At 30.5% G+C, this 15,452-nt stretch overlaps 2 protein-coding genes across 7 annotated transcripts in view; one reads left to right on the top strand and one right to left on the bottom strand.

Annotated features, from left to right (window-relative positions):
* LOC132928851 (leucine-rich repeat-containing protein 24-like) overlaps positions 1 to 15,452 on the top strand; it is a 290,763-nt gene that overhangs the window by 155,169 nt on the left and 120,142 nt on the right. For 5 of the 6 annotated variants that reach the window (XM_060993764.1, XM_060993766.1, XM_060993763.1 and 2 more), the window contains one exon: positions 3,180 to 3,254. The gene's annotated coding sequence lies outside the window, so the exon portion shown is untranslated. Of the gene's footprint in view, positions 1 to 3,020; positions 3,084 to 3,179; positions 3,255 to 15,452 lie in introns of those variants that run through there. The other variant, XM_060993768.1, reaches the window with a different exon arrangement.
* LOC132928854 (glucose dehydrogenase [FAD, quinone]-like) lies at positions 123 to 2,890 on the bottom strand. The gene is made up of 2 exons (XM_060993771.1): positions 2,731 to 2,890; positions 123 to 2,662 (listed from the first exon to the last, which is right to left on the bottom strand). Exons 1-2 carry the CDS (start codon positions 2,764 to 2,766, stop codon positions 893 to 895), a joined length of 1,806 nt encoding a protein of 601 aa, XP_060849754.1. The 5' UTR covers positions 2,767 to 2,890; the 3' UTR covers positions 123 to 892.

Here is a 15,452-nt window from a genome sequence, read left to right as displayed (position 1 = left end):
AATAAGGTTTTGCTCTCGCTAAATCGAAATAAAATTAATCGTTTTTCGTTATCTTGAATACACAAATAATATTTTTACTATAGTAAGAACATAATTAGAAAAAAAAAAACTAAATTCACGCATTTGTAGTCATTCGTATAAAATATATTGAAATGAAAAATAAGCGTAAATTAAAATGTCTTTACAATTATTTTTTACATTCTTACAAAAACATAAGTAATATTAAACAAACTGTAATGACAGATATTTTTAAAAAAAAGTTCATTCATTCATTATTGTAGTTTTTTGATATGTATTTAGTATTAGTACTTTAAGTATTCATACAATGCATTTTAAGCAATCAAATTATTTACTTATTTTTTAAGAATTTCAATTAAATTCGATACCTCGAAATTTTTGATATCTCAAACTTTGTCCTGTTTCCCTTGGGATTCGACATAACAAGAATATTCTGTGTTTAAAGATTGACAAAATGTGTGTAATGTTTTCTTTTAAAAATAAACAGGACAGTAAATTGTAGGATTTTCATAGCTGTGGTACACAAAATATAACATACCTATTATAACTAATTAGTAATTACTAACATTTTTATAACAATGAATTGGTTAAATAAATTTAATAAAAACATCATACAATATTATATATTAAATTGATTATTCATTTGAAATTCGTTAAATGACAATTTGATTTGGTTTTTTCATAATCATAGTTTATACTTTTTTATTGCAATATTTAGATTTAAAGTGTTTTTTTTTATTTTCATTATTAATATTATTTTAAGAATATTAGATAATATTGTGAACATTTTTATTTAATGGTAATTTATTAAACGTAAAAATAAATATACCTTAAAAACTAATATATGGTTAATAAAATATAAAAAGTTATAACCTCATTTCCCATACTGGGTTTTAATCATATCAGCTCCTTTTTCAGCCATCATCATTGTGGCGGCGTTAGTGTTGCAAGACACTAACGACGGCATCGCCGAACAGTCAATCACTCTAAGTCTATCAACGCCAATCACTTTAAAAGAAGGATCGACCACCGAGGTCTTGTCGCTGATCGCACCCATCTTGTTGGTACCAACCGAATGAAAAATTGAGGTGGCTAGATTTTTAATAGCACATTTCCAGTAGTCTTTGGTGCCCCATTCGCAATTTGCCTCGCAATTCGGGTACACTATTTCCTCAAATGCATATCCCGCATCAGTCATTGGTTTTGTCTTGCACATTTCAACCACGAACTCAATACCTCTCACCATCGTATCGATTTCTTCTTGGTCGGATAAATAGTTTGCGATAATTTTTGGGGTTGCCATAGGATCATTCGATCTTAGTGAAACACGTCCTGTCTTGGTTATTATATTACTAATCGGTATCATAAGTATTATGTCACTTTTCGTGTTCAATTCATTGTAAATATTTGCCATCTCGTCGGAAAATCCAAACATGTTCTTGAACGTGTTCATCTGTCGGGTTGTATTATACGAGTATCTTATTTTCATGATTTCAATGTCAGGGTTTCCAGACGCGCGTTTTGTATCGACAAAACTGAGAAGTCCTGTCAGCCCCATTGTACTGATACCTTTGGGAATTAAATCAAAAGTATCCTTTCTAAGTTTTTGACTTTCCGCCACGATGTCTGCGATTGGTCTATCCTTACGGTCACTAAGAACAAGACCGAAAAAAGCGACGTGGTCTTGATAGTTAAGGCCGACGGGGAGATCAGCCACCACGTCGACACTCATCTCTTTCAGGTGATCGGCTGGTCCAATCCCGGAGATCATAAGTAATTGAGGACTCATTATCACGCCGGCAGATACTATGACTTCTTGTGTACAGTTTACGGTCTTGAACTCGCCTGTTTTTGTTACAAACTCTACACCGACCGCGGCTTTGTTCTCGATAAGAATTTTTGTGACTCGGGTGTATTTGGCTACGAACAAATTTGGTCGTTCACTATTGGGAATTAAGAAAGCTTTTAACGTACTGCACCGCAGACCATTCCGAGTTGTGCTATCCGACATAGCGTATCCAACTGAACGTTCTATTGTATTCAAATCTTTCACATTTTTTAGGCCCATTAATTCTGCTGCTTGAGATATTGTTTGTATAGCAGGATCTGGGGCTTCAAATGGACTGACAGTGAGAGGTCCGGAATTTCCGTGAATCTTTGGATCAAACCTAGACGCGTCGGTAAAATTTTCAGATTTTATAAAATATGGTAGTATGGAATCGAAACCCCAATCAGTGCAACCCATTTTTTCCCATTCGTCAAAATCAAACTTTGTGCCACGGATTTGCAGCATCACGTTCATGGACGAACTGCCACCTAACATACATCCTCTGGGTACATGACACCTTTCTCCGTCTAAACCTTTGAACAAATTATCTTCTTGTTCAGTTAAAAATTTCCAATCGTATTCTGTATTCAGTGCCAAACTCCATTTAAGTGGAATTTCCGATGATTCTGGAGGATCACCGCCTGCTTCTAATAGTAAAACATTCCATTCTGATATTTCACTTAAGCGAGAAGCAATTATCGAACCAGCACTACCAGCACCGACAACGATAAAATCAAATTTTATATTGCACTCTCCCGACAACAGATCTGGACCGAAATCTTTCGGATATTTAATCGCATCTAATCTTAGAAATATCTAAATAAAAAAAATAAAATTTTAATTAAAAAAAAATAGACAACTAAGATTTAAGTCAATATACTTACTATACTTAATAAAATAAATATTATTTTGAAAAACATTGGTATTTTGTTCAACACGATTTGTAGGAATTGAAATTTGTTATTTGTTAGTAAAAACTTTTCTAAATGATAATATAGATGGACGCACCACTTGATATGTAAAATAGACGTACTGTGCTGGTAAATATTTTTTTATACCAATCTATCTAGTGATATGTACTATTCGTTTACATATCTAACTATGTACATATTGTGTTTTACAACTGTGTAAACTATACGAGGTTATATTGTTTTTAAAAAATTGAATACATAATTGAATTTCATACTTTAAGAGTACGATTGTGAAATAATAAGTCAATTTCAATTAATTTATTTTTGTACGAGCTTATAAATTAAATAAGAAATACTATCAATAATTTTTTACAATAATTTTATAAATTTAACTGTACATAATTAATAATATTTTTTTTCAGATACACTAAGCATGTATTACTGCGTGAGCAAGATTCCGTTATATTCCAAAGTTTTGGCATAAAAACAATTAGAAGGTAAGTCAAAAACTTTTACAAATTATTGAAAACAAATAACACTAGAACTTACATATTACTTTTTAGTTAATTTACGAATTTACGATCATATTTCACGCAGTTTTTTTGGGACTAAGTATACTTTTGGCATGTTTGGTGCAACTTATATTGATGTCCGAAATGATATTTAACGTGCTTCATAGCTAACCCATGTATTAATTGACTTTTGTTCTTGTGTATATTGATTAACCTTTGACATAATATTGTTGTCCCGGTAAGGACAATCTTTTGGGAAACGCGATAAAAAATGCACGCACTGCCAGCAAAAATCATAAATACTGTATATAGTATATATAATATATTAAATATTTATAAATAATATATTATTACATAAAGGTGTATATTTTGATATAAAAGTAATCAATGTGTGCACCTATATTATACTTATTGATGTCCTGATAACACTGTAATTATAAAACCAACACATGGATTTATAATTAAAAAGGTTGTATCTATTTTTTTTAGTCAACTAATGGTCTGTTGCAATTTAATTACATCTGAGATTTATTTATTATAAATTGTTTCTAATCTGTACGTATTATAGAGAATAGAAATCTCTAGAGATATCGACAAAAATATAGGTATTACCAAATAAAACTGTTAAGTGTATGTTCCAAAGATTTTAGCAAAAACATTTTGGTTATTTTATTTTTATTTAAAAATATAAATTGTGTTCAATTGATTATTTTATGATGAAAAATATAAAATTTTTGGGTTAATTATTGAAATTTTAAAATTGTATATTTCCAATAGGTGCTTGATAATAATTATAGAATTCGATATAAGAGCCATAAATCACGCTTTCAAAATACTTTATTGTTTAATATTTTTCTTACAAGTAAAGTAGGTAAATTCCCAATACTAGTCGATAAAATTACATCTCGAAATTCTGTAGATATCTACTAATAAGTCGATTCTTATGTAAAATCTATTGATTTTTTTTTTTTTTAATACATATCACCACCATAACGCACCGCAGTTGTAACGAAGTGTGCGAAACGAGTGGAAAATTATAATACCCGCAAGCCCGTGTACATGCGAGGTGCAAATTTTCTGTCATCGAGTCGCTTGTAAAATAATTAGTACATAGTTTTCATAGTTATCGGTCTTCTTGTGTTTCACACTTATTCTCACACTTATACTATAATATGATGGTATTCATAATAATATTATAATGGCATTATGACACGCATAAACAGTATGGCGACCGCCATACCAAATACGATATTACAATTATTAGTCATCGTACTTAACGTAACTCGGTATACTAATGATTATAATTAATAGTTATGTTCGTGATAAACCTTTACGTCCGAGTACGGTAGCAATAATGTTACTATTTGATGTACATATCGTGGCGAACGGGATGCGATGCGACCTCAGTGCGTGTCTAGACGAATTCCGTCTTGCCGTAGTCCGTGTAACAATATTATGATCATGTACGCTTACCGACAGGTAACGTACCTGTGGTAGAAACGTTAGTTATTCAACATACCTTAATTTATTGCGAATATTAAATACCAGTGAATGCACAGTCACGCGTGCGCTACAATACAATATACTTAGCACAACCGTCTGACGTATTTTTTAACAGTAACGTATAAGTGATGTATTTTTGGTCGTGGGTTGAAGGTGACCCTTTGGAGTTTGGATTTGGTTTTATTGTATTTTTATTAATTTTTGATTAAAATTTTAAAATCACAGTTGAATACTATTTAAATTATCATTATAATAATATTATGTTTTATGTTAAAAAAAAAAAAAGTTGATAGATAATCGCTTAGCTGTACAGTAGAAGTCGGGGGAATCATAATTTAGTGATAACGTAATTGATTTGTTAAATTTTAATTAAATCATAGTAAACTATTGTACGCGATAAAAATCTATTCTAAAGGATGACCGTCCAGAAAAAAATTATTTTAATCATATTGTTGAAATGCTAACAAATGTTCATATTTTATTTTATTTTTTATCAAATTGTTCTGATTATTTTAAAAGTATGGGAATTTTCAATTTTTACCTTCTAAAAGTACCAATTAGAACCAATTTGCGACAAAAAGCTTTCATTGAATTTTATAATTAGATAATTTTTTTACCAGAAAAAGTGTACATCAGACACGCACAAAACAAAATCACAAATGTAAAACAAGTACATTCATTACTAACGCTTGTGATATAAAAAAATTCGAAGAAATCGATCAATGCGTGATGTGTGGATATTTCATCAGTGACAACAACTAGCTTCAATATCAAGAGATTTAATAAAATATTATAGTCACTAGTCAGTATTTCTCTATTGATATTCTGAACCGTATGTATAGATGTTATAACTATTTTTTTTTATTATTAATTTATGATGAAAAATTGATGATGATATTTCAGGAATCTTACTGATAAAATTTATACTCATTTATAGTTAGAAACAATACTAAATATATTAACTGAAATTTTAATAAGTACTAAGTAATTGTGTTGATTTAATTAATAAATCATAATGCACGTAAAACATATTGTGAAATAATTCGAAAATGTGTGTCTATATTGACAATATAGGAACCGATTCTGTGACAATCGGAAAACAATTTGTCGTCACTTGGTGGAAGTATTATAGTTATTCAATCGAGGCCATTCCGCTGCTGTTGTTACAGGTGTACAGCGGCGAGGTAAGGTATCGCACGTTAGGCCAATACTCGTAGGATATTCGCCTGAAAGTTGAAATATTCACCGAAGTTTCCGAACAACTTACTGTAATTCACATACTTTGAATTTTTACAAATTGTTTGACAGTAAATAATTGTTAAATAGTTTCAACAGATGACAGACCGCCACGCTGTATAGATACGTACTATGCAGTTTGTGCTGCGTAGGTGTGTTGCAACCGACCTCACTAAAGTCAAATTTGGTATTTTCGTAGAGTAAACTTCGACACGTGGTTCGATTGTAAATCATTATATCTGTGTTCTAATAATATATCGATGTACAAACGGGACAATATATTATTATAGACGATTAGTTGTGTTAATTGGTATAAAAAAACTCTATTATAATAATTTAATTTTCGCGATAACATAACGACTATAATAATAGTTATGATAATTTATTCATAAAAACAACAATGGAATTGAGGCAATCACGGTAACGTGAAGATAAAACGTTACATTCGTATGCTAATTCTTGATAAAATAAGAAGCGTATTTAACCGAATTACGTTCGAGACAAAAAAAAAGTTAGAAACAAATGACTTAAACTTAATTTAAAAACAAACATAATTCATCTTAAACAACTATGTCTCCGAAGCGGATTGTGCGTTACAATATATTATAACTAAAATAATATTTTAAAATCAAATTCATCACGAATATGTAGATTTTATGTCATATTAAATACTTTGTCGGCATTTCAAATAATGTGGTTGGTAATAGGTATTTTTCGGAATTCCTGTGAACGAGAATATTATTTCTTTGGATTTTTCCCGGGAATTCCGGAAGTGCTAACTCTGTTTATATTATAATGCATGTCACTATTGTTATAGAAAAAATATGATGTATAGGTTTTTAGATACGACACCTTACACATTTAATTATAAATATTATATTGAAATTCAAGTTAATATGTGTTTAAATAAAACCGATTTTGTTTGTAAAATATAATAATAACGAATAAACTGTATTTTATTGAGGAGCAATCCTAAAGTCATTATTTTTTTTATAGAGTTTAATTCGCAGTCCTTTGTTCTCGTTTATTAGCTGCACCGCGTGTAAAAGATTCGTTAATTACGCTACTACTCGTCATCTGTAAATTATATACATATATATTATATATTTTTTTATCAAAGCGCGTGTACATGTGTGATCGATATAAAATTGTTTTCGTTACGTGTGACCTTATAATAATATATATATATATATATTAGTTAACTGTTGTGTACACAAATACGACAATTATTATCGTTGGAGTGCACAAATGCAGCGACTGAAATGGTGCGCTGCAGTGTATACTGTATAGACGATGAGTATCAAGCGGTTGAAATTGTGTGGTCGCCCATACACATTACAGGCACAAGAATAATTATAATATCGCAATATACACACTCAAACGTCCCGTTAAACCCGACCTTTGGCTATGAAATACGCGTCTAGATATATATATATATACAGGGTGGGGCAAATCGAACGGTGCAGTTTTGAAAGGTTAGTACTTCCCGTGTGGTGGGTATAGTGCGATTATGATGATCTCATTTCGTCGGGCAGACCATGCCATTCCATGGTTTGGTCTAGTGAACAACAGGACTTCGCTGTCCGTACATTTTTTGAAAATGGTCGTCTCTGAGGGGTGATGTGTGGTGGCCCGCGCGCTCCCCAGATTCGCTCACCGGATTTTGAGCGTTTGTGATTTTTCTTGTGGGTCTACCTGAAGGAAAAGATTTTTAAACATCGGCCTAATACCTTGGAAGACCACAAAGAGCAAATTAGGGAGGAAATTGGTGCTATACCACTATTATACCAGTCGAATTAGGTCAAAAATCACCTTCATCACCTAACCTGCTGGGGGCCGTCATCTATCTGATGTAATTTTAAAAACTTGATAAATAAAACGGCATAATGTACAGAAGAAAATTAAATAAATATAATTTCTGAAAGTTTCGTAGCCTTTCAAAACTTAACTGTCTTTTTCGCCCCACCCCGTATATATTACAAATTGAACGTATGACCTTGTTTTAGTAATAAATCATATATTATAGTACGCATCATACCGACTGACGTAGAACGGTATGGTCCGTTGGTAATCAGATAGAATTGTGTGCAGTGACGAGTGATTTGTCGTAGCGACATATGCAATACTACTATATAATAATAGGCACTAAAGTACCAAACAATATCGTCCCAAAGCGACGGCGGCGGCGGCGGACGGGTGTTTTGTTCGGTGATGAATAATGTTATTGTGATTAAACCAGTTACATAGAGTAGAGGATATACATAGCTCTATTATATTCTGGCTATATTATGTCCAGATTATGTACAATGATTAACCGCACAACGTTTGATCTTAATACAATATTGTACTACATTATTAATTTCTTTAATTTATTAAAATTCTGTTTAAGATAATGTACTTACAACAGGTATAATGCAATTTTCGTTAGAAAATATATTACACACACAAACACTGTCAACTAAAAAAATATTGACATGCCATAAAATTCTATACAGCGCGAGCTTCACGTATTCTCTTTAACAGGTACAACACAATGTCCCATCACGTGTACACAGTAAAATACAACGCACGCATTACAAAAATAGTGGTTTTCGTGGAATCGAAACGAAACTTCGCTGGTGGTAATAATAATAATGCATCCACTACGTCGCGAAAGTCGACGTGCACCAGACATCGGCCAACATTGATACAATTATGGACGGCGGCGTACCTTGGTTTACTTTACTCGCTTGACATAAACTAACAAGTAAAGTAGCGTTTCCGGAAAGGTCCCTTATATTTTAGAAAACGACGAAAATCGATATACTTGCACGTATAGTAATATATTATATATATTATATCTCGTTCGCCCTCTCTGTATCGCGATAGAGGTGTTAAGAACTATATAATATACAGGAGCTTTCTAGTTTTTTTTCTGCCAGTAATTTGTCCGTTGGCATTATTTATTTTTTTACGGGGTTTATTTCCCCTCCTCCCGAAACTTGTTCGAACTTTCGGTTTACTCCTCCACACCCCTCGGTGGTCGTAAATTCCGTTATTTATGTTTATTCTATCAACTTGCCGTTGTTTATTACCACCACGGAAAGTTTTTAAACTTCTCGATACGTGCTGGCGAAGAAAGTACCCTTTGATAAACTATAAAACGTCATGGGAGACTTTTTCCTTCCCGTTTCCTTCAGAAAGAACGAAAAATAAAATAGAAATATTGATGCGCAACACCAGATATACCGGACGAAACAAGTATCGTTTCAGTTTCGATAACTTTAAACACAATCGAATAATTTCTTTGAAAACTCTTTGGAAACCCAAACTTAAAACATAACACACGCACACAAATACTTATATTACATTATAAGGTCTAGAGGTTATTTTTCTCTTTGAAATCTCTATACAGTAGTTTTCATATATATTATTCTATCCTTGATGGGTTGCACTTTTTTTCTACACTATTCATTCTTTATTATTATTATTTTTTCATTCAAATGTATTGTTTTTTTATTTAACTATTCCAGAATAGATTTATTAAAATATTAATAATTATATAAAGACCCAAATTATTTGTATTTTGTCAAGGTAGTCGCTAATTTATAGTTATATAATATAATGCGTAATATATTATATATATAAATATGAATTCTACAAGAAAAAAAAGAAAAAACCCACTTCAAATCTAACATTTTTTACTTAACATTTAATTTAAACTGTTTTACAGCATAGTATTCGTATTTGCCTTGATTGTTTCATAGTCGTATTCAAAAAACAAATAACACATTTCTCTATTACACTTTGTGAGTCGGTTCAAAATATATGTAGCTTCATAATATTAAAACAGAGTTTTAAAGTGTAGCAACTATTTCTTGGTGTTTACCTGATTTATATATAGGTTATCCTATCATGTTTCTTCAAACATATTCCGTATTCATTTGATATAAAATATTTAATACTTTTTTACCACATATCGCACAACTTAAAAACTTATTTTAATAGGGAATAGGGAATAATAATTAAACATTCAAAATATTTATATAAATAAACTATAGTTTATATATTTAAATCATTTATTTCCATTGCTATTGTAATAAAATAAATAAATTACATAGTTATAGAGATAAATTTACATTTTTACAGCATATAAAAAAATGATAAAAATACAAATATTATATTGAATAATACTGAATAAAATTGGTAGTTATTTTTGTGTTGAGACGATCTGAAGATTGGTCGATGAGATGAGTTTCTGATAGGAACTGCACGCATTTGGAGATGTCGTTTGGTTCTTTTAAGACTAAGTTCTTTTAACTATTAGCCACTTAAACACATTGGCTGTAGGTATATATGATGTATAAGAAACATGCATTTCATTGTATTTTATAAATTATTATTACTGATGGTTATAAATACACTGGTATTGGCAACTTGCAAAATATACAATCGACGTACAACGCGTATAAATGTGTCCAACCGACGCAGCTACTGTTCGTTTCGCCAGTAAGTTCACAAAACACTTGGAACATACTATTATTATGACAGAACAGTTATTTGAACGTCGCATCAGTTGCGGGATGTCACGCCATAAACACCACACCGGAGCTAGGTCAAATATTTCGTCGGTATAATTGCGAGGCGCCGGGCGTACACCGTACACGCACACGCGTGTACTTTCTATAATATGGTCTCGTTGTCTTACCCGTCCCGTGCCGGCGTAACCCGCGGTCCTGCAGCATTCACGAAATGTCAACAATAAGCAAAGTAAACATGCACGTGAAAGCCTTCGCCCCTCTCTTTCGACTATACACGCCAACAGCCGACATCAATGTCAAACCCAGAGAAGATAGGCGCTTTATGTTCGCCCGTACTTTGTGCATATTATTATACTGTTGTGTTATTATTATAGACGTGTATATTATAGTATATTCGTACGGCAATGACTGTAATAACCAGTGGTGACTACAATAAATCGAAACCCTTCTTATACTCACTTATTTTTCATTAAAATATGTTTCGTCGAGATTCGAGAATGATCCGTCGTCGCTGTCGAACGTTTCAGAAATCGTGTGCACTATATTATAAACATTTTTGTAGACCGATATGGTATTAAGTCTTAGTAATTATTATACGTCAGCAGAACGTGCGGAGTGTTATGTAGAGTCCTCTTTTGAATTACATATTTTCACGTTTTTGAATTCGTTTAAAATACAGTCGGATATCAATACTGAATTTTGTCTTGTTGTTATTTTTAATATTAGTACGTCGTCCTCGGCCGACAACGATTTTATGTATAATAGATTTTATACAGTTCTGTACGGATTATATAATGACCGGCATAACAGTCTTATACTCACATGTATAGTAATCGACGAGTCATGTGCAATATTATTATCGTTGAGCCATTATAATATTATTATGTCCTCGGTCAGATATAAATTGAATGAAATTTGAACCCACGATGAGTGTATTATTCTAAGATATGTATAGCCTCGTTAAGGATATTCTTGAATTTGTGGCGCGCGTAGTACGTATGCGAAGTCATTCTAAATTCGACGAAAAAATAGTTTAACTACGGCTTACAGCTTATATTGCGGGAATGGCTGATTATTTTTGAAACTGATAAATATTTTTTTTGAACGCGAACGCTTTTTATTCAACCCTTCCTTTATTATTACAATAGCGATTTCCGTGTTTTTAGGTCATAACATTTTTCTAGAAACGTAGGTACATGATATTTCAATTACAAACAGTGCCAATCAAACGCACATACAGCTTGAGTGGTCAGCACCAAAAAGAGCAAAATATAAAAGCTCAATGAAAAATTTAATATTATAGAATATTATGTATTTACCTATATGATTTTAATACGAAGCCTATCTCATCAATAAATTCTATGATTAATATCGAAATTTCACTACGGTCAATGATGAATATCGTAAAAATATACTATTTTTATTAAACCACGAAATTAATATTACGTTGTTTGATTTCAAACGGTTAAATGTTTCAAATAAAATCAAAACTACAATCAACCGGCGCATAATTTGTATCATATTAAAAACTAAATGCAGCAATCGTAATAATTGAACTTTGTCTGAGAGTACACACTACACAGACATCGTTTTCCCAGCACCTACTCGTTTTACTACAAATTTATTATTACACTCCAGCTTATACGTACGTTTTCATTTTAATCTGTCGCCTATGCGTTTTAAATACGACACTGAAACACTTAAATGTTGTCACAGCAACAATTTATTTTATTGTTATTAGTGTTCCGTCCGCAAAGTCAATTATTTTTTGTAAGTCGATACGTAATTTTAGTGTTTTAAAAATAACATTTTTTTTTTACTTACGAATATAAAAATATATCACTCGTTGCATAAATACATAGTAATATTTATATTATATGCGTCAGGTTTTTGCCAATTTTACCTTAAGAGAGTCAATTAAAAAAATTATGAAGCTTTTGGGGGCCATTAAAATTTAATATACATGTTTATCCAAAGAAATTAAACGAAAAATCGAAAAATGTAGTAAAAATTATGAAAAATCCCATTTAACCATTAATAAAAATGAATTTAATATAATACCATACGCCATGGTATCTTTTTATGTGCATGATACGGTGTCTAATAATACAAGTTAAAATAATATAATTATATTTTCACCCGTCTGTCTCGTTTTGCTACGGACTGGAGTTATTTTAACGACCGTACGCGTTCGGTTAAAAGTCACAATATTATTATGCACGATTTCCGCGAATACGAAACTACGAACGGGTCAGTGTTGTTAACGGTACACGCCCGTGCCCCTTATAACCACGTTGGGCTTACGGATCGTGTATAATATACCCTTTTCAGATTATAAATATATATACATATAGTTTTTTTTTTGTTTTACGCCTGTCCGGGTTCCAAACGACGGCAGTGGTACGTGAGAAGATTGCTAGCAAATATATTTATATATACGCGTATATACACAGCACCGTCAAACTGATGCATTACGCATTTTTTATTCGGCCAACTCTTGTGATTATGACAAAACGAAAAAAAATCCCATACCTAGGTCCAGAGCACTTATCACATACCGTACAATTTAGCAAATAAATCTAATTAAAAGAAGAAAAAAATGTTTATTTATTAAATTTCAAGAGATTGAACGGCATACCTACATAATAGTATTATCGACGTGCATCATAGAATTACTTAAAATGTAATTGCAATCCACCTAATTACTATGCTTCAAAACGAACAAAAAAAAAAAAAAATAATACACAACTAAAGTGGTCTGCGTTACATTGGTATCCTTTCCGTATAGTAATAATAATAATAAAACTATAATATTGGTGTTTTCAAATTGGCTGTAGATGGTCGTGATCTTTTTCCGATGGTATAACTACGGTCAATCGTTAAATATAATAACCGCAGGACATTGTTAGCGAAAAAAAATTGTACAATTTGCATATTCTATTGCCATATAAATTTCAAATGTCTTTTCTATTAACTTCATATATAAAATGCTAATTATCATTATCAAGTATTCGTGTTACATTTATACCAAAATTATAAATAGTAAATTCTATACAACCGTATTATATAATATAATACCTACACAACGCGTAATAATGTTTTTATAATGATATTGTATTTGTACGTCCTATTGTATATTAAAAAATTTGATTGAAATCCTTTGCAATTATTCCATGATTACTACACCATAGCAGAGCAACTCGTTTTTTAATTCTTAGTTCTTAAATGAAAGTATTATTCTGTTGAGATACTCACTTTAACAGATTTTAATAATCTTTAACTATAATAAAACCAAATAAAGTATTAATTTAATTTCGTATAAGTTTAGTTTACTAGTTTTTAATTTCATTTTTTCTCGTCGTTTTCTAAAATTAATTAAATTGTTAACAGGATCTGTTAAAAAGGTATCTTTTTTATTCACTTTATTCGTTGTAAAGTATATGAGTTACCTACTAAAAACAATCCAAATCATGATACTTTTAGCAATTCAAGCTAATGCTAAAATAATATTAAAGATAACTCTACATAAATTCTGAATATGATGCCAAAACAATTTTGCCAAACGAAACCTTAAATACGAATACTTGGATGAACATTCATAGAAGCTTTCCTATTGCTGCCTTTGAAAAGTCAATTATTAACATTCTCGGATTAAGGTCAGATTTAATTGAATTTAATTCTCAAAACATTCATCAATCGATTTTTAGGCAATATTTTATTGTTATGTAGCTTAACGAAATAATTACACTTCTTTATTTATAAATAGAATTTTAAAACGTCATGAAATATATTTTATTTATTTTTTTTAATATTTCATTTATGTGAATGTATTTTAATTTCTAGGTTATATTTATAACAAGAAAATATTTTTTAAATTATGTTTATTGTATGATATAATGATAAATTATCAACATTGTAAGTATAAGTACTTATTAGAATGAGTAACTAGCCAAGTTGATTTATAAATCTATTTGAATTAAATTGTACATCATAGCTACCCACATATTAACCTAACCTCATAGTCACAAACTCATAATTTCTTTCTTAATATATTTTTTAATGATTATTTTAAATTATAGTGCTATTTTCATAAAATATTATTATAGTTTTATAATATTGATTATTATTTATTATTAATAATATGTGGATAGTTGAACTAACCTAATAAAGGGAACATATGCAAATAATTAAGATCAATACATATTTTATATTATATAAAAAGCATAACGAATACCTAATAGAGAGTAGATACGCAATTTATTGATAAAGTTGTAACTTATGATATTAAAATTGCTATTCCTAAACTACGGGTAAAATCGTTGATAAAAATTCCATTATACATATGTGCAATGTGTATGAAGTATGATAGCCACTAGGTAATCAAAACTAATCCTCTACAACATGACATATTGTATAAAAAATATATTTGTAATTTAATTGACATTTTTCAAATTCAAAACTTTTATGATTATTATTAATTTAATCTCTTTCTAACATACGTAATGAATAATGAATGTTATTACAATACGTTTGCAACTAACTAAATTTTAAAATTGAGAAATGTCATGTAAGAAAAAGGTATCGAAATCCTTCTGTTGAGTTGAGTTTTGTATTAAATTTCAAGAATTGTACATTGTTCCGGTAGAATTTCTTGTTACTCATGAATCAAGAGGGTTTTGAGAGCTATTCTTACCTTTAAGTAATTACTAAAATAAAATATAGGTAGTATTGAGATAAGTAAAGCAGTATTATAAGAACATGAACACGATGTGCATTAGACAAACCACCATTATATAAATATGGAATATATAGTTGTTATTATAAACTGTTCAACGTCAAAAAGAACAAAAGTAATTTATCCTCGGGTGAGCTTTCATTAAAACCATGATACAGCTAAAATTGTGCGCTTTCTTTCATTCAAAAT

This window comes from Rhopalosiphum padi, chromosome 4, assembly GCF_020882245.1.
Source record: "Rhopalosiphum padi isolate XX-2018 chromosome 4, ASM2088224v1, whole genome shotgun sequence".
NCBI classification, from domain to species: domain Eukaryota; kingdom Metazoa; phylum Arthropoda; class Insecta; order Hemiptera; family Aphididae; genus Rhopalosiphum; species Rhopalosiphum padi.
Note: the sequence above shows the minus strand (reverse complement) of the source record. Positions and strands in the feature narration are given on the sequence as shown.

Bases quoted from the DNA above. Each gene is read 5' to 3' on its own strand.
- LOC132928854 (XM_060993771.1), bottom strand. From the start codon at position 2,766: ATGTTTTTCAAAATAATATTTATTTTATTAAGTATA. The intron at 2,663-2,730 runs GTAAGTATATTG...TTTTTTATTTAG, and splicing joins TATTTATTTTATTAAGTATA to ATATTTCTAAGATTAGATGC.